The following is a 21,706-nucleotide window of genomic DNA, read 5'->3' on the forward strand; positions in this document are numbered from 1 at the left end:
ACACTTACACAACTTTATGAACAGAATGAGCAAAGGTAGAGAGTGAACTCAGTGAAAAGGAAGCAAAATGTCAAGGACAGGCTACATTAAAGTTCAAGTATTTCTCCATTTCAACACGTTACCTAGATGCTTTCTGGAACATTGAAATCTATTGTTTAATGGCTTTTATTTTAAGTGCAATGAATGTTCAAGAGAAGTGATTGTTAAGTTTCCTATTACTTAATCTCTTTTAATTCTAAGTGACTGTATTGCTTGTGAGATCTGCCAGGCTGATGAGCTGAAGTTCACTCAACAGAGGCTGCAACACTGATAGCAGCTGTGAAAACTCTGTTAGGTGCCTTTCAACCACGTGTAGAGAAACTCCCTCTTGAAATTAGAGTAGAGAATTTTGAAACAAGTGAAGTGGCTTCAGGCGCTTTGCTGAACAACTACTTGAATAATTAGGATGATGCCAGAAACATGGGCAGGTGCTTTCTAGGAACCTAAATTCAAAATAAACTGATTCTGTACCCCACTCAATGAAAATGGCCATCAGCATGCTTATAAACAAATGGACCTCTTGCAAGACAAATCAAATTTTAAAAGAATGTTAGGATTTCTTCTCATAGTTAGATTTCTTGTACATACTGGAGGGAAACCTAGATTTGAATAGCAAATAAGATTTATGAATCTGCTTAGATTAACCTCATCTACACTGATATTGATTTCACCCATATGAGTGGAAAATCTCAGTGCCTTCAGCAAAATCCAGATCCCCTCAGATGAAACTCTGAGTTGAGTCCAAGATTTCACTTTGATTTTATAAGGAAGAACTGAGACAAAAGTAGTAAAATCATGAGGATTATGAGTTAATTCATAACAAATTAGAAACGGCTCAAGTAAATGTCCAAACAGGAAGATCCTGATGTCTTTAGCAATGCATTACTTGGAAGTTTTGTAAAGTCAAATGAATGGAATGCAATTGATTCGGAAAATTTCTTTCAAAGAGAAGAAATAAGAGCTGCAAAACAAAGAGTAAGACAAAGGAAGGTCTATCAGAACATGGGAAGTGTGATGTCAGTGACAGTGACACACACTATCTGTGCTTTAAAAGAGCACCATCAAATGAATGAGTTATCTGCAGATCCTGACTGGTTTTCTGGCAACTGATGTTCTCACATAAACCCAAAAAAAAAAGAGGGGAGTTTTAGTATGGCAGCATTCTGTCTTTTCTCAATAAATTTATCTACTTCTCTCATCTCAAAGCAGAGTGGCTTATTTTATAGTGCAGCAACAAGAAAAACTAACCAATGAAAGCAAAGAGTGATGTCATGTAAATATCTTAACCATCCATCACATTATAGGCTCTAATTGCCACAGATCACTCTCCCTGGGTTTTTTTACTAGGAGATTCTCAAGGGAAGGAACAGGGGGAGGTTGTTTTCTGTTTCCTCTACAATAAGGAGACTAAGTGTTAGAGGTAAGGTAATGAGTTACTGGAAAATTGAAGAAAAAATGCTTATGGTGAGGGGATAAAGTAAAAAGTAGGGAACTTAATTAACTACATATCAGTTTCAAGTTTGTTCACAGCAGCAATCAGCCATACTGTTTCGAAGGATGCAAGCCAGTCACCTGTGTGGTGGCACCTGTTCTCCAGGATTAGCAGTGGCTCTGGAGGACTCTATCCCTTTTTTCATGAGGAAAGAAAGCATCTGACACACTCAACACTTTAATTTAGATTTTACTGTAAGTTTGAACGAAGACACATAGTGTTGTGACTTCTACCTCACCCTGTTGGCTTGTTCTACTTAAAACAGCCTTTCTGTGCTCTCAAACCGCAAGTTTTAAGCATGAGAAAGGCTTCCAGGACAACAAATCCTCCCTTTTTACAAATCCTTCTCAGAACAAGTATCTTATAGGGCCTCTCATTTCCAGTCATAGGATCAGCAGTCTGAGATAGATAACAAATACTTCAAAACAGACTAATGTGCTTTGCTCTTCTCCCCACCCTCCTAGCTGCTCCAGCCCCAGGAGCTCACCACAGGTAGTTCAAGACAGGAACCACCACAAGCAGTGGTCAAAGTGCTCTTAGCTGACATGGAACACCCCTCTAATAGAACAAGTTTGCACCCATTTTTACTGAGGAGCTAACCAGTGATGAACATACTTGCCAGCAGAGGTGCACCTCACTCTACTGGAGAACAACTGCAAAGGCTGCTGCCGTTTGGTCCGCAGCTACTAAGGGAAGACATCACACCATGCTTTCATATTGTGAACTCATAGACTTGTAACTGGTAGGCTAGCAGCTAAGACTCATCACAACATTCCCATCCTGAGAATGCTTCTTTCTTTATGATCTACCACTACAATAACAGAGCCCATACTGTTTCCTGAGCTTAATATGAGCCAAAGACTGATAGCAGCCTCCATTTTCCCACTATAAAACTGTACTAAGTTCTTTCCAAGTTACTCTTTCATAATGAGGCCTCAAGAATGACCTTGTATAAAGTTTGTTATGTTTTTATGCAGCTAGGAAGAGAAGACTTAGCAGCTGAGACAAGGAGTTGGGAAGAATAGGATTTTTCCAGTGACAAGCAGAGTATGCTGCTGAATTTCATATTTGATGTTAAGACACTCAGCAAGGAGCATATTTTCAGTCCAGCATTTTGTTGTATCATTCTGAGCCACCCTCAAAAAGATTTAGGAAGCATTTTCTGCAAAAGAACAGAAATAACCAAAACTGCTTCTATTCAGATTAGCAGAACAGCTTCACCTCTCATCTGTCATCCTCTTTCGGTGAGCTTCTTGAATTGACTGAACCTTCAGTGACAGACCTTAACTAATAACACATCGAATTACTATATGAAGGTCTGTAATAAATAGATGTCACTGTTAAATTTTAAGGTGAAGCAAATTTAGAGATAGCTCTCCCATTCCTATTTGGAGTTAGGTTGCCTGGGCATTTGCTCTGGGTCTGGTTACAATTTCATTTGATCTATTAGCAGAAGGATAAAAAAAAAAAAAAAGACAGGTATAACAGATGTTAATCTCTTCACCTATTTAACCTCTAACCTTTTTAAACTAAATATAAAAACATCTAGAATTGTTTACACTGTTTTCATTTGCTATTAACATGTGAAAAAGGACAGCTCTGAATGATGTGCCATAACATTACCTATTACCTACTGCTTCAGACAAAACCTAATCTGTAGACTTGACACTTGTAAGTTTGAAATTTTTTCCTGTAGAATTAAAATCTGAAACCTGCACTGAGATAGAAAGTGGGGCAGGTACTCTCTTAGGTTTATGTTCCTTTAGGCTACAGTTTTCTCTGTGATATCTTCCTTTCCAAGTTAAGAGTATGGCATAATACATTGCCAAGTGTGAAGACGGGTGGCTAGAAACTTTTACTGTACAGGGAAAAGCTTGTTAATTTAATTGTCTGTAAAGCACAAAATGAATTTTCAAATTTTTGCTGTCAACCATTTTAATTAGAAGAAATCTCTCAAGTGAGGCAGGATTTTGTGTTCAATGTCCCAAGTAAGTTTGGGGTTTTTTAACTCATATAAGTAAAGAAAAAGAACTTGTGAGTGTATAACACTTAACCTGGTTAGGACTGAAAGGCTCCACTGATGGATAAGCAAACACCACTAAACCCCTGATTCTCCTTTATCTCTCCCTTCCACATGGCCACCACTTCCCTACCTACTGCCTTTCACCTCCCTCTGCTCCAGCTGTGCCTCACCTGGGTTATAATGGCCTTCACACCTGGTCCCCTTTCTCCCATGCTCCCCTCTTCCAGCTTCACTTTCTCCATTCAGCTCCCTCAGTTCAACCTGAGGAATATGCATCGTATTCCCCAGCTCCTGCCACAAATCCCTTTTGTACACTTCTCTCCTGATGCCTGAGCACTTCTCTTGTTTGACAGAGCCAGCTGTGAAGATGACAACCATCTCCCCAGCCAGCTGTTAGGATCACAGCTGGCATCCAAATCAGGTATTGAGGCCAGCAAATTGTACCTCCGGCAGCTGTGGTGCCCACAGGGGACCTTGGCCCCTGGGATTGGCAGAATAGGAAGCTTCAGTGCCCTCATGCCTTGTCACAGCTTCTTAGTGTCAACTGGGCCAGGTATGTCCCCCCATCCATGCCCTGAGCAATGCCTCAGCTGACTTCCTCCATACTTCTTTTTTCCTGTAAGGCAGATAACTGCAAGGATGAGAGGGAGCAGAAAAGAGGACAAGGAACTTTCATAATTACTTCTGTTTTGGGGGGAATTTCCTCTTTTTAGATTACAAAACTGTTGAATTTCCAGAATAACTGATTTCCATTTCGATATTCACATTTCCCCTTGCTTTCTCAAACTCCAATGTTTTGTATCTCTCAGCTCCTATGTGGTGTTTCCTTGGTGCTTTGAGTGAGCCATCATTTTGATTTTCCATTTGGTTGACTATGGTGAGGAAAGTGAGTCCAGTTTGAAATAATATTGCTGAGAAATCTGGACAGTAAATATAGCGGTTTACATTTTTGGAGTAATATTACTTTACTACCAGGCAACTTCTTTAAACACTCATTTTCCTATTTATCTTTTCCAGTCCACAATTTGGACAATCTTATAATATCGATCTTGAAATATATATATGCTATGCTACAAGCTATTGAACTAGAGAAAAGAAGAAATGAAGCGAACAAACAAAACCCCAGGGGTCTCAACACAGCGGCAAGCTTTGGTGTGTACCAAAGATCTGGGCGTTCTATGAAATACAAAAGCTTAAACACCACCCCCCCAAAAAAAAAAAAAAAACCCACACACAGAAACCCCCCCCCGAAAACAAAAGCAGGGAAGAAAAGGAAAGAAAAAAAGAGAAGTAAAAGCGTAAGAAAGCAGTAGAGTGCGATAGTTAAAATGTGGCAAGTACTGATATTTTTAAGACCGCATTTGACGTGCCTCAGGCCAGTGGTTGGGAATTACTGGTTTATTGTAATATTTTTTTTTAAAAAAGCCTGGAGATGGCAGTGACTGTCAGTGCCTTCACACCCCTCAGCAGACACAGAAAAGCAAACAGTGTGACACCACTTTCAGAGCCCTTTTCTATCACCAAACAGACACAAAGGTAGAATAATCTCCTAGCAAGAATAATTATGACAGAGGGCTCAGGTGGGGATTAGCCCCAACCCTGCAAAGGCAGAGCATATAGTTATGCTGACAAGGGAAAGACAGCAAAAATCCAACTGGGATCCCCCAGGCCAGAATGTGCCCTGCGGGATGACAAGAAAAGCAAGACAATGTGGATGAAGGGACTGATGTTACGTAGTCCCTGAAATAAGATGGTAAAGACAAGCATGACAAAGTGTTCAATCTTCTAGTGGGCAATCAGGTACAACTTTCATTTTTTAAGCATACCCATGCAACAGTTCTCACATTACAGCCCTTGAGGAGTACAGTCAGGGATTACCTGATAGTTAATTTCCTTACAGGAATAAGATTTCCCACTGTGCCAAGAAGCTGTGGGATCTGTGTTAGTGCTGGCCCAATGCTGTTCAAGAGGAAGAGGTTACTGATCACCATGGCTATAGAGAGGCAAGTTATTTCACTGCTTTCATGAAAACTATTGGTCTGAAGAGAATGTAATGTCACAATCTAGCCCTGGCATCCAGGGCAGAAGGAAAGGCTGTAAATTCATCCCCTGGGATTAACCATAGCAGTGTCAGAGAAGGGTGTGATAAGAAGGTAAAATTCGCAATTAAAATTATCTTATAAATAACCTCTCAAAAATAAGGGGCCAAGTTACAATATTCTAATCAGGAATCTCTTGCTGGTATCCTTTACCTGCCTCACTCACAACTCAGTTACCCCCAGAACAAGGTATAATTGATTCTGTGTTAGAATTTCTGGAGCCCTAAGAAAATACCACACAGGAGCTGAGCAGCAGCACCAATTTCAAAGTCTGTGTGCAGAAGGAATAATTTTTAAGTAGCATGATTAAACTAATTAAGTTCTGTTTAGGTTTTAATTTGCATTTTGAGGATTTGATTACCCACCAGTAAGGAAAGAGATTGATTCTCTCATGTATTTTATGACAGTATGTGACACAATCTGCACCCTGATGTTTACAAATAAATAAAAACATATGTAAATTGTATTATGCTTTATTCCATATCATTGCTATCATCAGCAGGTAACTAACAATGCTGATTATTATTCCCAATAATAACGTTATCTCTTACTCATTATTCCATTCCTAGAAAATTTCTTTCATAATCCGTGCTGTAACCATTCCAAAGTTTAACTGTGACCAAGAGACATAATCCATTTTTAATTGAGATTTAATTACCCCTTTTTTCATTAAATTAAGCTGCAAGCATATGACTACTGTGCATCAGAACAGGCATACCTAGAAATTAACAAAAAAACTACCCACATGAGTTTCTGAATTACTGGAGGGGTTCCCTGTAGGCCTTTAGTATCCTAATATGTCACTGAGTATATAATTCTATAAAACCATAAATTGTATAAATCAAATTATATGAATTAACATATTGATAGAAGATTATGTAGATTTGCCTTTTGTCTACTCACTCTGTTTTTGGAACTTCTTTTCTAAGCCAGTAGAAATCAGATTGAGCTGCATATTTGCGAGTTTGCAATACATTGCCAAAATAGTCACTTTCTGTAAACTTCAGCTGTACAGACAAAGCACAGGCATTTTTAAGCACATCCAAGGAAACAAAAGCTAACAGAAAACAAACATGACTTTCATTTTAAACAATGCAATCACCTAATTTTTTAGCCATTATGAAAGCAAGTAAAATGTTCACAGTTGGTAGGAGGAAAAAATATTACGTGAGCTTAGTTAAGAAACAGTGGCTGAACAGATTTACAAAAGGGACTGAAACATTGGAAAAGCTCTTCCCTGATCAGAGAGGAGCTGAGGAAATCAGAAGTGCCCAACGATGAATTGCAGACTGCACATTTCTGTGGCTGTTATTAAGACAACCTCTTTTCCAGAAGGAAATAGGTTTACTTTTATTTTTAAAAGTGCATTTTAAAACCACTTAAAAAAAAAAAAAAAAAGGAAAAAAGCCCTCTTTTTCAGTTCATTTTGCATTTTATTACAAATCCTTCATACTCTGTGCTCTCCAACAGTTCTGCCACTGCTTTCTTACTGTTTCATACATTAAATGTTTACAGACATAGGACTCCATGCTTCCATAAACCTCCAAATCTAACAACAACCCTTACACACGCAGACAATTAACCATGCAAGAAAAGGGGATGTTACTAGTTTCTAAGTCCAGATGATATCCTTGTCACCAGTTTCAAGCAATCCTGGGACTTGTAAGGATGTGGCACTTCAGATCTAAACTATGGTTTTGCACCTGTGATTAACAAGTGGTTTTTACTAGACATTACTACTTATCTGGGCAAAAAAATCTTCACAATGAGTGATAAAGTTGGTCACATCCTCTCTCTCATTACACTGCCTTCACAGCACCATCTTACTCTGCTCTTTCCAGGAACAAGAACTAGGTTGATAGAGTTAGTTCTTCGAAGTTTTCTGAAAAACTATGCCTCTATTTAGTGTCTGTTCATGTTCTCTGGCTAAGATGACTAGCACTTCTGTATCTTAGCAGTTCAGGATCAAGTTGTGATTCTACTTTGTCTGTAGAATAAAATTAAGGACATGCATGCCACATTTTCCCCTTTGGAAAATGGTAAAGTATATTATTATTCATCATCTACCTTCCTGCCTTAGTTAGGCTGAACAGATAGTGAGTCAGGAAGGAGTGCCTCCACAGCATCCTTGTCCAGCAGCCAGCACACTAGGCCTATACATCGGTTAGGACTTCTAGGTACAATTATAAGCAACAACCATAAAAAAAAATTTCATAGCCTGGAGAGAAGACGAGAACTTACATAGGCATCATAAATTGTGGTATTTTAAGGAAATATGCATTACTATTTTTGGAGACCACTACTTTGAGGATAAATGCTTTTGGTTTGCTTCATTTATATAAGTAATTGCAAAATTTATGGCTGTGTATGTTTAACCTTTAAAATGCTTATTAGCAGTAAGGTTCTTTGCACCCAGGCACATTTTATTCCCAGCAGGCCTCATGGTCATCTCACTTAGACAGACAGGGATCAACAATTCAGACATTAGAGCTAGCATGCTTAATTCAACATCTAAAAATAACCAGGCAAGCAGAACTCCAGATGCATGCCAAACAAAAGAGAAGCTTTGATTTTAGATAGCAGTGAAACAGAGCAAAGAATGGATGCAATATGTAAAAGATGGATGCAATATGTAAAAGAAGAAATCTGAAAGTCTGACACTTACTGTTTTGATGTCTTCATTAATATATGTGTCATTCATTATAAACTGAGGGTAACCAACTTTTGCCATAACTGCCTTTGCCTTTGAAAAAATTAAAAATAAAACAAAATGTTGGCAGATATAACTATTTCTCAGCATATGGTTTTTTTTTCCCCTCAACAGTCACCCAGAATCTTTGTGGAAACAACATATTTCCAGAAGAAAAGCAGCAGGATACAAAAGGGTAAGGCAACATACCAAGAAGTCAATATTACAAGTACAAAGAATAAATTAAAGACATGATGGACTAAAGGTAGCACAAAAGGGTAGCACAAAGCTTTTACTTTGTATGTTTTCAGGATGCTAAATATAATTTCACCTGAATTCTTTGGAATTCCCCTCTCCTCTCAGAAAGCGCTCTTCTGGAAATTTTTTCTTCAAACTCAGATGTCTAAACTCAAATGAATTTTGCAAGATGTGAAGTGCTATAAATGGACTGGTCTTTAAACTGACTGCAGCCATACCAACCAATTCTGCTCTCTGCAAGTAAAGCCTGAACCTCTCTGGGGTCCATCAACTTCTCCTTCCCTCTTGCTGCAGCAAGATCGTTCAAGGGACGATTCCCCTGGAAGATCTCCCTTCCTGCCCAATTAAATTCTCGCTCTGTTCTCCCCATCCAGACAGTCTCGATACAAGAGGGCCTCCTATGACAGCAAGAATTAGAATGTCTGTTCCATGACTGTAAAAAGGAAGCTCATGGAGGATTGCCTTCATTTAATCAAAATTATTTTGTCCCGTCTTTTATTTTTCAAGAAGGCCTCTTTGCTTCATCAAACTTCAATTTCTTAATTGCATTTCCAACACAGTGTCATAATCCTCCATTTGTGACATCACAATTAATTGTGGTTGAGATAATTAAGATGTCACAAACAGAAGATTACAACTTCAGGTAGGCAATTAGCAGCAGGAGCAGATGATCTCTTAAACAAGAAAGATCCCATTGTCATGCAAATGTCCCTAGTGATAAAACAAAAGCAATGGAAGACAAATGCTGAACAGGAAATATGAAATGAGCCAAATTAACTCTCAACAATGTTTTCTCAATTTTCCAGAAGGTAGAGCAGCCTTTCAAGATATTTTAAGTCCCTGGGCTGGGGATAAAAAGGTGGTAGTGGGTGGAAGCATAGTTCATCTGCAAGTCTGTATATAATCAAGAGTGTCTCTTTTTTTCCTGATGGTGTTGTCAGGTTCAGCTGACTGAACTTTGCAAGTAGTTTTTTGGAAATTTCCTTTTCCATTTCCAGTGTTTTAATCCTAGTTTCAACTAGCCTTGAGAAAGCAAAGAGCAAAACTCATCAGGTTTAGTTTCTACTAAGTCAGCTGCTTAAACAAGTCTGGTGAATCTCTAATCTTCTGCTTGTGTTCCCAAGTACCCATCTGAATCACAGTAGCCTTGTGTTGAGTCTACCTAATTGAGCGCCTTCACATTTTGATTAAACAGATTTAATCTAAACCCCAACTTACATGATGAAGAGCAAACCCTCTAAAAACAATTTATAGCACAACTTGTGAAAAATCAAGAGTCTTTTAAAGAAAAAGTAAGGATTATCATTAATGATTTAGCCAGTACAGTGTCAATCAAAAATTACTGATTTTTTTTTCTTGGCACATAAAAGAATATTTTTGGGTTTGAGCTGTGTTATATCATTTAAAGACACTCTTAATTTCTTCCTGTCTTCCAAATAAAAGCTATTGGACTGTCTTCCAAATAAAAGCAAATAAATTCATGCCTCACTGGCTGTAAACACAGAGGACTATGAAGCCAGCCTAGATCTGGCAGTGCTTCTTTGTTGAAAGAAGCAGAGATGGGTCCTGCCCTGAAACCCATGGTGCTAGTTGTTTGGTTGTGACCACAGTATGTCCATCTCCACTTCACTGCATGAACATTTTGGGGTCTTTGTGGAATATCTGCCACATCCATCTGGATCTCTTCTTCCACAGCAGATTCTTCCCACAGGCTTTGCATGAGGTCCAAGCCTATTCAGTCGAGCCCAGCAAACAGCCCAATTTACACAACAGACTAGTTAGAAAGCATTGTATTAAGAGCAAGTTTCTAAATTTTCATGTTGGATATCACCTGCTTACTTGGCTCTTTTCTGTTCACTTGAGTAATATTTAACAGCATTTCAAAGATTCCTTATTCATACAGCACAAAGCAAGTGGATAACTCTTCTACAACTGGCTTGCTCTTTGATAATGAATTCAGTATTTTCCCCTTGATAAGATTAAAAGCATGTTTAAGAGACTGGCCTTCCAGGAGGTATGCACATACAGGGAAAGCAAATGAAATGTGACAAATGTACAAGAACCAGCCGTGAGGTAATTGCACATGAATCCGCCGTAAACACACCGTGCACGACTTTTTATGGTTTAAAGGCTCATTTAATTCCTTTCTTTAATTTGCATATTAAATAACCATGTGTACAGGAAGAAAAGAGGTGATGGGGTTCTCTCCCCAGCTATTATTAAGTACTCAGCTTACCTTAGGCTGTCGAGTATATTAAGAAAACTCATCACTGCAGGCTTCCTCCCCTGCCACTAAAAGCAACAGGCTCTTGCAGGGGGTGACGCAGAGAAGCAGCGTGCTTTAGAGTAAGTCATGATAACAGTTTTCTATCCCAGCAGCCAGAGAGAGTAGGCTTCAAGGCAGAAGACTCAGAGTGGGACTACTCCCTCTACCGCTAATTACGCATGGAAGTTTCCCCACTGATTTCCACAGTTAGGATTTTATCATCAGTATGTCTTTTTGTCAGGATGAGAGCATTGCAAGTCAGTTTACTACAGACACAAAATAATAAATGACTTTTCACTTTTGACTTAACAACTTGCCAGCGTGGGAACGCACATGTTTTTCAATGCTACAAAGCATCCCAATTTCCAGTCTAGTTGAATTTTCACTTGACAGCCAAGCTTGGCATGTGAGCCTTCTGACAATCAGAATATGATTTGTGTATTTTATAGGCCTACTAACAACATCACTTACTGATGTATTGTACTTGCTGTAAAAAAACCAAACCAAAACATACATCTCACCCTGACAAAGTTTTATGAGTCTGACACAGATCTTCCGTATATCAACTTGACTCACAATAACTTTGTGAAGATAATTTTCAAGCTTCTAAAAATATAAAAATTTAATACAATTACAGTTCACTGAAAAATTAGCATGAAATACATTCTGAAAGCTAAAATAATTCACAGCAAAGTAATGTTCCATTTAATTACAAAGATTAAATCAGCCTTTATGTACGTGTGTGGTCTTTTCATTTTTCATTGAAAACAGATGATTCAAGAGCCATCTGCTGAAACTACTGCATAAATATCACTGCATCTATGTAGATTTTATGTATAGAAAAACTAGAAAAATACAGTGCAAAATACAGAAAAGTTCCATCACAGGGCTAAAGCTCAATCGTACAGATATCGGTAGGAAGTGACCCACTGACTTGAGTGGGAGATGGACTGGGCCCACCTTAATGGTGTGTATTATTTCATGCATTCATATGCAGGGGCCACATAAAATGTCAGGGATTTGCACATCATCAACTGCAGTCAAAAGTGAAGTGGTAACTCAAATACGAACAGTTGGCCTGAAATGATTGTTTTTAAGAGTGCCTGACCTGCAGTGAACTGACTAAGCCATACTCCAGAATATAGCTAATCATATATAACTACTTATTGTTAAACTTTGGCTTTAACTTTTCTCTTATAATTGCATATCACAATAATGTAAAGTCTGTAGACTTTTCAAGATTTACAGAGCCAGTGTTTCATTTAATAATAATTCACATACCACCACCTCACACTGCACCATAACCCTCCCCTCTGTATTTCAGTAATCGGTTTTGATGTTCTAAATTAGTCTACTATGAAGATGGAAAATACAGCTATCATTCCATTCTTGTAATAGCTTGAGGCTAGGGGTTAAAAATAGATAGATAGATAGATAGATAGATAGATAGATAGATAGATAGATAGATAGATAGACTTATGTGAATAATCACACTCATCACATACACAAAGCTGTTTTCAGTAAAATATACACTGTGGTTTTAAAAGTAGTTAAGCCCATCTAACAGCTTTGTCCTGCCAGATGAAAAGAATATGTCCTAGTCCTCACTCTTCTCCCCTGCTCTTCACATCTCTCTCCATGCTTCTGCTCACCCACAGCCTCCAAAGGCTGCCTCAGTTCTCACCACATCTTTCTGGGAGACTGTTTAGCTCACTAACAGAGCATAAATCTGTGCAGGTTCTTCCCCCAGACAGATCAATGAGCTGAATCACTCACTACACAGAGAGACCCAGCAACTGTTGGCACTAGTACAAGACAAGTGCTCAGAACATATAATGGGGAAAATTGAGGAAGGAACAGCAAATGGGTTGTGCGTTACATTAGTTACCTCTTCGTCTTCATCATCTTTTGAAACCAAAGCCTCATTCAAAGAAAACCTACCGACAAGAAAATACTACCTACTGCACTTCAGAATACCATACCATACATTACCATCCTAGGAAACAGAGGGGAAAGGGACAAAATTTTCAGAGCAAACTGTTGGTTGGGATTATATATTCAGTCTTAATAGCCACAATTAGACAATAAAAGACAATATTGTTATTACTAAGCTTAAAGTTGCAAGCACCTAAAAGTTTACTAGGACTGCCATGCACAGAAGAGTGAAAAGCAACAATATACATCAAAATGTCACTCTTCCCAGCCCTAAATCCCTTTTGCTTCTGGCTTTCAGTGGTTCAAGCACTATGATGACAATTTCACTGGAATTAAATTTTCAGTTTAAACTAATCCTGTATTTTTATTTTTTTTAGCAATAGAACTGAACTATATCACAGAAAATGTGAAACAGTTTTACTTCTATAAATACACAAATTCACTGTGAAAATTTCACAAATGTAACTCCTCAGTTCAATGCAGCAGTATAATTAATAGACCTACTCATATTTTCTCCTACCAGCTTGCTTCCAATCTCATTCTGCTGCCAGCTTTGCCTTAATTTTGCGAAGAAAAATAATTCCATTTTATTTAAATTATATTTTTCATTTATAACTTCTGTATGACAATTACCACAATTCCGTTATTTTATACATAGAATATTATATGTGGCAGACATAAATGCTGTCTTTGATGAACAGAACCACAGCTCTGTAAACGAAATAAATTTCTTCATGGCATACAGCAAATGTCTTCTTTCTCTGTAATTATACAATACATACATGCACTTGCACAGCAGAGCAGCACAACTGAGTACCTGGCAAAAGATGTGTTTAACACATAACCATTACTGTCCACAGCTCTTCAGGCAGATTTAAGGGTCTCTGGGTTCTCAGAGGAGCTGGGATCATGCCTACAGACCAGAAGAAAGGATAGTGCACAGATATGCAGAGCCTGCACTAGGTCCAGCTATGGCATCGCAGCACCATGGCAGCAGTGACAGGTCCACTGCAGCATGGAGATTTCTGCACTGGATTCCCCTCTAAAAACCTGTGGATCGCTTAGGGCATTACTATACTGGGGTGTATGTGGACAGTAGGAGCTCCTCCAGCTGCACTTCAAACAAGCCAGCAACAAGAGCTGGAAGCACAGACTATCATTAGTATTATGCCGATATATATATATGCTTCTAAAGCTGCCTTTGATGGGGCTGTAATAGCCCATGCACTCTAGTTAATACTGGATACATCCTTAGCACTTGGGAAGACTGTACCTTGTCATGCCTTTATTTTCAGGCAATCCTCTATGTTTTCCAATTAAATTTTCTCTTAAAAAGAAACCAAAACACACACACACACAAAACCACAAACAAACAAACAAAAAAACCCTCCAACAAACAACAAATCACAACCAAACACACATCCCCAACTCAAAATTCATGTATGTCTTTTGAAATTACATTACAGATCCTTACGCAATAAATTTTGCACTAGAATCCTAAGGATTTGCAATGACACAACAAAAAAGCTATCTTTAACTGGGCTTTGGCATGTTAGTGAGCTGCAGAAATTACTATATTGCATTTTTTTGTTGAAACTCCCTCCTGCATTCATTCCACTGTTCACCCCCAGAGCTTCTCATCAGTCAATCTGTACTCCCACTTTCATGCCACTTCTTGCTAGAAACACACCCACCTTGCTGCAAAATCTTTTCTGCTGTTTTTGGTTTAGCTCTGGGAAAACAACAGGTTTAACATAAAACACTGCACTGACAAAATAAAAGTCCCAAGGACCCAAAAAGCCTGGTGTGCTGAAAAGATCTCTAGCACCAAACACTGAGAGAGGATCAGCCTCAGGGACAAGGAAAGGGCAAGGACCCTCTCCCTCCCTCACAGCTGTATGGGATATGGGTAACCACAGCTTTTCCTTTGGCAGTTTTACGCAAAACTGAATAACCTGTTCCAGGGAAGGACAACTTCTGACCTTAGCTTCTGCTTCCATCAGTTCATATTAACTTTTTCAAGGTTGTCTGGGTTTAAGCAAAGGTTGTAGAACAATTTATTTCTTTTTTTTTTTGTTAATGAATAGGATATGAAAAATTCTCTTTTCATTTCTAGCCATAAGTGAGAATCAGATCCAGTCTAGATACAGCTGAGAGCAGGCATGGTAGAGACTTGTTTTTACATGATTCTAAAACTGAAATAGGGACCAAGGACCTAAACACAAGCATTACTTGGCTCAAGACTTGAAAGTTTTCTCTCTGGAGAGAAATTCCTTTTGCTTGAACAGAGATCCTGACCAGCAGTGTACCAATAAGGATGTCACTGCAGGTTGCCCATGCCTTATAATATATGGGAGAAAGCAAATGTATACATAGGCAAAAATGTAGGCTGCAGAATGTAGAAAAAACATATGGAGGAAATGCTCTAATTTCTACTCAAGACCAAATCCCTCATTATTTCCAAACTTTGCATATTTTTATTTTTTAGATAAATTATACATGTATATTTATTTTCACTTTGATGGAACTCACCACTTTCCCAGAAAACTGGGCACAAGACACTTCACGGCTCCCTTACAAAGAAGGGCAGCTGAAGAAGGCTTTATTCTTAAGCACAGTGTCTTGGCATCTGAAAGGCCTCTAAAGGAATTACCTCCTTGTGGTAAAGCACCTCTAAAAGTAAACTCTAACAATACTAATACCTGAAGCCATTTAAACATTTCACAGCTTTGCTTCAAACCTCCATTACTAGTACAATACCAGGGCAAGCTAAAGTGCTGCTCAGGCTCCTGTTCCTGGACAGCTGGATGCCCAAGGCTGAGGATTCATGTGGGAACCCCAGCCCACAGCCCTACGTTGCTGAACTTCCTGCTCACTCCCAGTGGGCAAGCAGCTTTCCTCTTGGTGGCTCAGGTGGCCTGAACCCAGGACCACAGGACATACGGATCACCACAGTCAGGAAATGCATATTCATTGAAAATAGAGAGGTAAGGACAAGTAGACACCTGGCCATGAGAATGGGTCTCACATACTTCAATATCTGTTACTGCTGAGCTGGGGGCACTACAATTTCTTTGTAATTGTTCCTTCACAGAAGGAAGTTTGACTTGGTGAAACAACAAAGATAATGAAAGCTAAAGCTGCAACTGCCTGAGACTTCAGAGGCAGCGGAGGACTTGCTGCCCTTTGGAAGAAGTAATCTGTCTTCTGGCATACCAATGCTTTCGTGTTGCTTTTCTGCCACAAAAACTTCAGATTCGCCCTGGTCCCTGGTCATCTGCAGGTGTGCCCATCCATCTTTCTCCCTCTTTCTATTTCAAGCATGAGATTTGCCACAAGTGTTTTAATGTCATGCACCCATTCTAGCCTTATGGAGTTATGGCCAAGTCTGAAAAATGACAGCTGCAAGATCAGGGTTAAAAACAATTTCCTCTCCCTTCACCTGTTTTCCACTATCTGTTTGCACGGTGTTCAGGTTATTAATGGAACTGGCATCCCTGCACACCTGAGTGAGCAGTAGCAGGAGCTAGATAACAAGGAAGAAGCTGACAGCAGTGATCTAACCCCAGAGATAAGAGATAAACAAACGTGCCATGGCTATTAGTTTCAGCTCTGGCCAGTGGAGAAGAACATCTCCTGTGGTTACTGAACAGCAAAGCCCAGTCCTCCTGAGAAGGTTATATTAAATTCAGGATGTGAGAGAGATTATTCTTTAAGTTCAAAAATTAATGATTGCAATGAAAAGTAAACATTTGACTGAAAAAAAGAAAAAAGAAAAGTGTTGTTAATCTGATGGAAAGTGAAGACCTATTTTTTATTCAGAGGAAAGTGTGGAACACTTCTACGTTAGAAGGAAAGCACATTGCATTCTTTGTATCTTCCTGGTGAAAAACGTTACTCTAAACATTGGCATTTTCTAACAGCTTCTCAGGGACAGTGTAGAAGCAGTAGCACCAATGTCCAGACCAAATTCCAAAATAGGAAAAATAGAGCAAACTTTTCAAATCCCCTACATTGTTTCCAAGCAGCACAGCTTCACTTCCTTATTCCTATCCAGTGGTTCCCTTCTCTTCACATGTCCATGCACACAGCAAAATAAAGATGAGTTACATCATGAAGATAAAAGATAGAAGCTCCTGGTGATATATTTGATTCCAAGGGAACTTTAGAAATGTAGGAAGACAGTTAAGATGTGAGTCTGCCTTTTCTGAACTCTAACCCATGTTTCAACTTTATCAGGAGACTTGCTCATTGTTCCCTGCAATGCAACCTCTACAGTACAGGCAGGACCTTGAATTTTTGCATCCAGACAGAGACTACCCTAATTTCAGAAACCTTAATTCCACAATGGAAAAGAGTGGCCAATGTTCAAGTGGCACTAAGCAGAATTTACAGTTTAGAAATTACAAGGTTCTTTCAAGAAGATCTGAATCAAAGTTTCAGTAAAAGCAGTAAATTTGAAAGTCAGCAGTCACCCCTATTGTCTTTAAACACGAGTCAAGTGCCCAAATGCCTTTCAAGAGGCTTTCAAAATTTCTCCTTCTTTTCCTAGGTCTTCTGAAGTGAGTCTGGCAGCTTCTGTTAAGTTCTCTGAGGCAGTCTTACGCTTTGCAAAGTTCTCTGAAACCTTGAAGCGAAGATACAAAGTCATCTTAAAAGAACCTGAAAAGAAATGCCATCCCCTCTTTTACCAAATGTAGTGTTCTGTCAGCCTTATACTAGGCTTCATTCTAGAATAAGGCCACTTGACATACGGGAGGCTGGTTCCTCTGTCATATTTTTGCATTATTTTACACAGGATGGGTCCACAGACCCCACAAGACACAAAAGGCATTTTTCTTTTTGTGGAGCAGCCAGTGACCGCTCATCAGATTGGATGATTTGTCATCTTTGTGCAAAGTTAGCGTGGCATTAAGCAAGATTAATTTCAGTTCTTGAAGCTGTGGTGTCTGGCCTTTTTGTCTGGGTATGTCTCAGATCTTAATTAAAAGTTATTTTTCAGAACTGTATCTAGTGCACACCCTGGACAGTCTATGTGAACAAATGCAGGAGGCTTAAATACTCCCTGGACGTATTGCTGTGCTAGCGTTATACAGAAGCAAGAGTGGGCACAAGAAAAGAACAGGCAATTATGATTCTCTTGGTTTCCCACTACAAGAACATAGGGGGAGAAGGTGACATTTTCCAGACAAGCAAAAGGAGATGCAGTAAGGCAGTAGAACTCACTGTCTTGGGAAGTTGTGGATGATAAAAATTGTGGGTTCAGAAAGTCATTAGACAAACTTACACCAGAAAATTATGAATAAATACAAAGACACTACTTCTGGCTCAGGAAGCAACTGAGCTGCAGATTGTCAGAGGCCTGGAGAGGATAGTGGAAATATATCTCTTCATGCTTGCCCTGTCCTTATGTTCATCTCCAAGCATTTGCTACTGTTTGGCCACTGTCCAAACCAGACACTGTACCTCTGGTCTGAGCAGTATGGCTGTCACGTTTGTAGTGAAATCACCCAAATGTGGGGAGAGAAAAATGATAGAGAACTAGGAAAGATAGCAAGGGCTCAGTTAATTGACTGGAGGGCTGGATATGATCAGTAAGCTCCAGCTGAGAAGAGAATGGCTTCAGTGGGATAACCTATGAACACCTACCTCATTTAAAGTAGCTATACTTTGTTAAATCACGGTTTATACAGATGGCTCCTGATTTCCTGAGGGCTATTGCCCTAAATTACACTGTTATCTAGGGAGGTTTGATGGAGCTCTCTGAAGCAGCAGAACAAACCTCTTAGGCTAAGCAAAAGTACCTAAGGCTGCCTGAGAGAGACATCTATAGCTATGGACTGTCCTTATATTTTCCTGAGGTCCTCTTGCCTCAGTTTTCAGACTCAGAGAAATGCAAAGAAAACAAACGTTGCATATGCAACTTCCTTAGAGAGAAATACAGCCAAGCAGCAGGCAAGTTCAGAAGGCAAAAAAAGACTGTACAGTGACCTTGGAATTTGTGTTCTGTGACCTAAAGAGGTTAATAATGTTACAGAAAAATCTTATTATAGGAAAAACAAGCTTTTTTTGGCTTATCGCCCATACTTTAAAAATAGTATTGCAAAGCAAAGGAAACCTCACCAACTTTTGTACAATACAGGCTATTTTACAGGAGATTTGCAAACTTTCAAAAACCAGACATTTGTGTAAAAGTTTCTTTTTCAAGCTTCCAGTTAAACCCAAGCACAAAGGGTATTTCAGGAAGGAAAAATAGTGATTAATGGCACCTGTTCAAGAAAGGGAACAATTTTACATCTCAATCTTCCACTGAATTATCCTTTAAAGAGCAGCAGCAATAAATTACTATTTTAAAGATGAGAGTCCTGATACACAAGTCATGTCAATGAAGTTTCAGTTGCAGGTTCTCCCATTTCCCTGCACCATTACAAAATGCAGCTGTCAATACCATTTGGCTGACATAGCTGGCTGCAAGCTGCGCCTCTATTGCAAGTGAAACAAAAGGCTCTCCTCTCTCTCCCACCTCTCTTCACCTGCTATCCTTCTCTGAGGCTGCAAGGTGGCCTGAGCTCACCAGGTGCCTGGGCAGCCGATGGGGGAGTCTTTCTGCACTGTCTTAACTGTGTAACTCACAGACCACATACCTGAAGGCTGTTGCCAGACACACCCTTGGAGATGCACTCATTTGAATAATTTCTCTGTTCTTTGAATGAGGAAAAATTTAATGACCCTTACAAAAAAAGAGAGGCTAAATCAGCAAGAAGATTAACCTTTGCTTGTTTTTTGTTTGTCTGTTTGCTTGTTTTAAAATCTGAGATCTCCGTTGAAAATTCGAGAGGTTGACAGGCACGGTTTAGGCAAATTTCAGATGACAGACAAATACAGAGCAATAAAGCAAGGTCTGAACAGAGCAGAGGAGTAAGGACAGGGCAGAAAACAGAGCATCACAGTGCAGAGCCGACTGCTGCTCTCCGACTCGGAGCTCGTTTGGAAGCAGCATGAGCTCCATCCAGAGAGCTAGGTGAGAACTGCACGCGAAGACAGATCAACTCACCTAACCTTGTTAAAAACTTTCTTTGCAAGATTGGCTTTCAGATGGTCTGGATTAAATCCATGTTTCGATCGTAGAAAGAGAGGAATGGACGAAGGATAGAATGAATTTGTTAGATGTTATCTCATTACATTGTTTTGTTACAGAGGGAAACTCAAACCTTAACTCCAAAGTACACAAGGGCTAAAATGACAATTCTCGGAAATCTAAACTGCAAGATAGTTGTTCCCTAAATCGCATAGATTTGATCCTTTTGATATGGTTTGTCCTCATCAAATTAGTGGTATCCCCTCTGAGCAACTTAAAACAACAGGACAGACACAAAGAGAATCACAAATGGGAAAACACTGCTGTGATTAGATAGAGCTGACAGGCTGCCTAAAGCAAAACTCAAGCATCGATTCTACCAGAGGGCCTTTTGTAAGTCCTTTGGAGGTCGATGGTCCCTTTGATTGCAAAACATCAGGCTGACAGCAAGGTATACAAGTTTGGTCTCAGCCAAGCAAAAGAAAGGTGGGCACCAGACAGAAAACAGGCAGCAGAAAACATGGAAAACAGTGAATATCCAAATCACAGAGATGATTTGCAGCTAATTCTCTTTAAAGCTTGCCAAGCCATTTGCATTACAGTGTTGTCATCTAAAGATACAATCACCATAAGGAACATAAAAGTTTTTCTAGGCAGGCTGTCCATGCTCACAGTCCAGACATCCAGATCCCGCATCGACCTTATTCTTCTTTCAGGAAATGAGCAAAAATTTTGTTAATGACCAAAATATGCCTGAAGTTAAAGAAAGGACTAATGACAAATTAAATGGAGCAGTAAACGAAACTCGCTAGGTTTCTACAGTTCCTTTCTTTCCAGAGCATTTGAAAAATTCAAAAATGCAGTGAGATTAAAAATACAGAGAAAAAGCAAATTATAGGAATCAGTTATTTCCATGAAGCATACGGTTCTGCCATAGAACTCTACTCTGCATTGCTATAAGGGACAATGTGACAGCTACTGATGAAAACAAAAACTCAAGATATTCTTTACCTAATAACTTCTTTTCTTTACTTAATTGATAATAAGAAAAGAAGAGAATAGAATATAGAATATTTCAGTTGTAAGGGACCTACAAGGATCATCTAGTCCAACTGCCTGACAATTTAGGGCTGAGCAAAAGTTAAAGTATGTTGTTAAGGTCATTGTTCAAATGACTTAATCACAGACAGGCTTGTCTAGGAAGCCTTTTCCAGTGTTTGAACACCTTCTCTGTAAAAAAAATGTTTACTAATGTGAAGTTTGAATCTCCCCTGACACAGCTTTGAACCATTCTCACACATCCTACCACTGGATACTAGTGAGAAGAGATCAGCACCTCCCTGTCCAATTCCCCTCCTCAGGAAGCTGTAGAGAGCAATGAAGTTGCCTTCATCTGGAAGAAGCCACATTCAGCATCCCACTGCACTGTCATAACACTGGCCTATATTTTGATAGTGGTCCGGAATGTAAACCTTAGAAGATCCCCCCAGAAAACACAATTTGCTTTTCAATTCAAGAATAAACTAAGTTCCTTCCTGAGTTGTGAAATCCACAGTACTTGCACTATCTTCACGGGTGTGGGTGACAAATATCGGCAAAGAAACATCACTTTTACAGGTGCATATTATAAAGTAATCATAGAATCATAAGGGGTTGGGAGGGACCTGAAAGATCATCTCATTCCGACCCCTATGCCACGGGCAGAGACACCTTCTACCAGACCAGGTTGCCCAAAGCCCCATTCAACCTGGCCTTGATTTTTTTTTTAAACAACCAAACAATCCCCACTTCCAAATTCCTGTTGCCTGTGCTGCTGTATCAAAGTCT

The 21,706-nt window shown here is 39.3% G+C and overlaps 1 protein-coding gene across 1 annotated transcript in view; it reads right to left on the reverse strand.

Annotated features, from left to right (window-relative positions):
* PHEX (phosphate regulating endopeptidase X-linked) overlaps positions 1 to 21,706 on the reverse strand; it is a gene marked incomplete at both ends in the record, with an annotated part of 91,370 nt that overhangs the window by 21,970 nt on the left and 47,694 nt on the right. Inside the window, 2 exons of the mRNA XM_080613897.1 lie at positions 6,557 to 6,660; positions 8,319 to 8,396. Coding sequence (XP_080470023.1) covers positions 6,557 to 6,660; positions 8,319 to 8,396 — 182 coding nt within the window. The remainder of the gene's footprint in view (positions 1 to 6,556; positions 6,661 to 8,318; positions 8,397 to 21,706) is intronic.

This window comes from Psittacula echo, assembly GCF_963264785.1.
Source record: "Psittacula echo genome assembly, chromosome: 3".
In the NCBI taxonomy this organism is placed as follows: Eukaryota; Metazoa; Chordata; class Aves; order Psittaciformes; family Psittacidae; genus Psittacula; species Psittacula echo.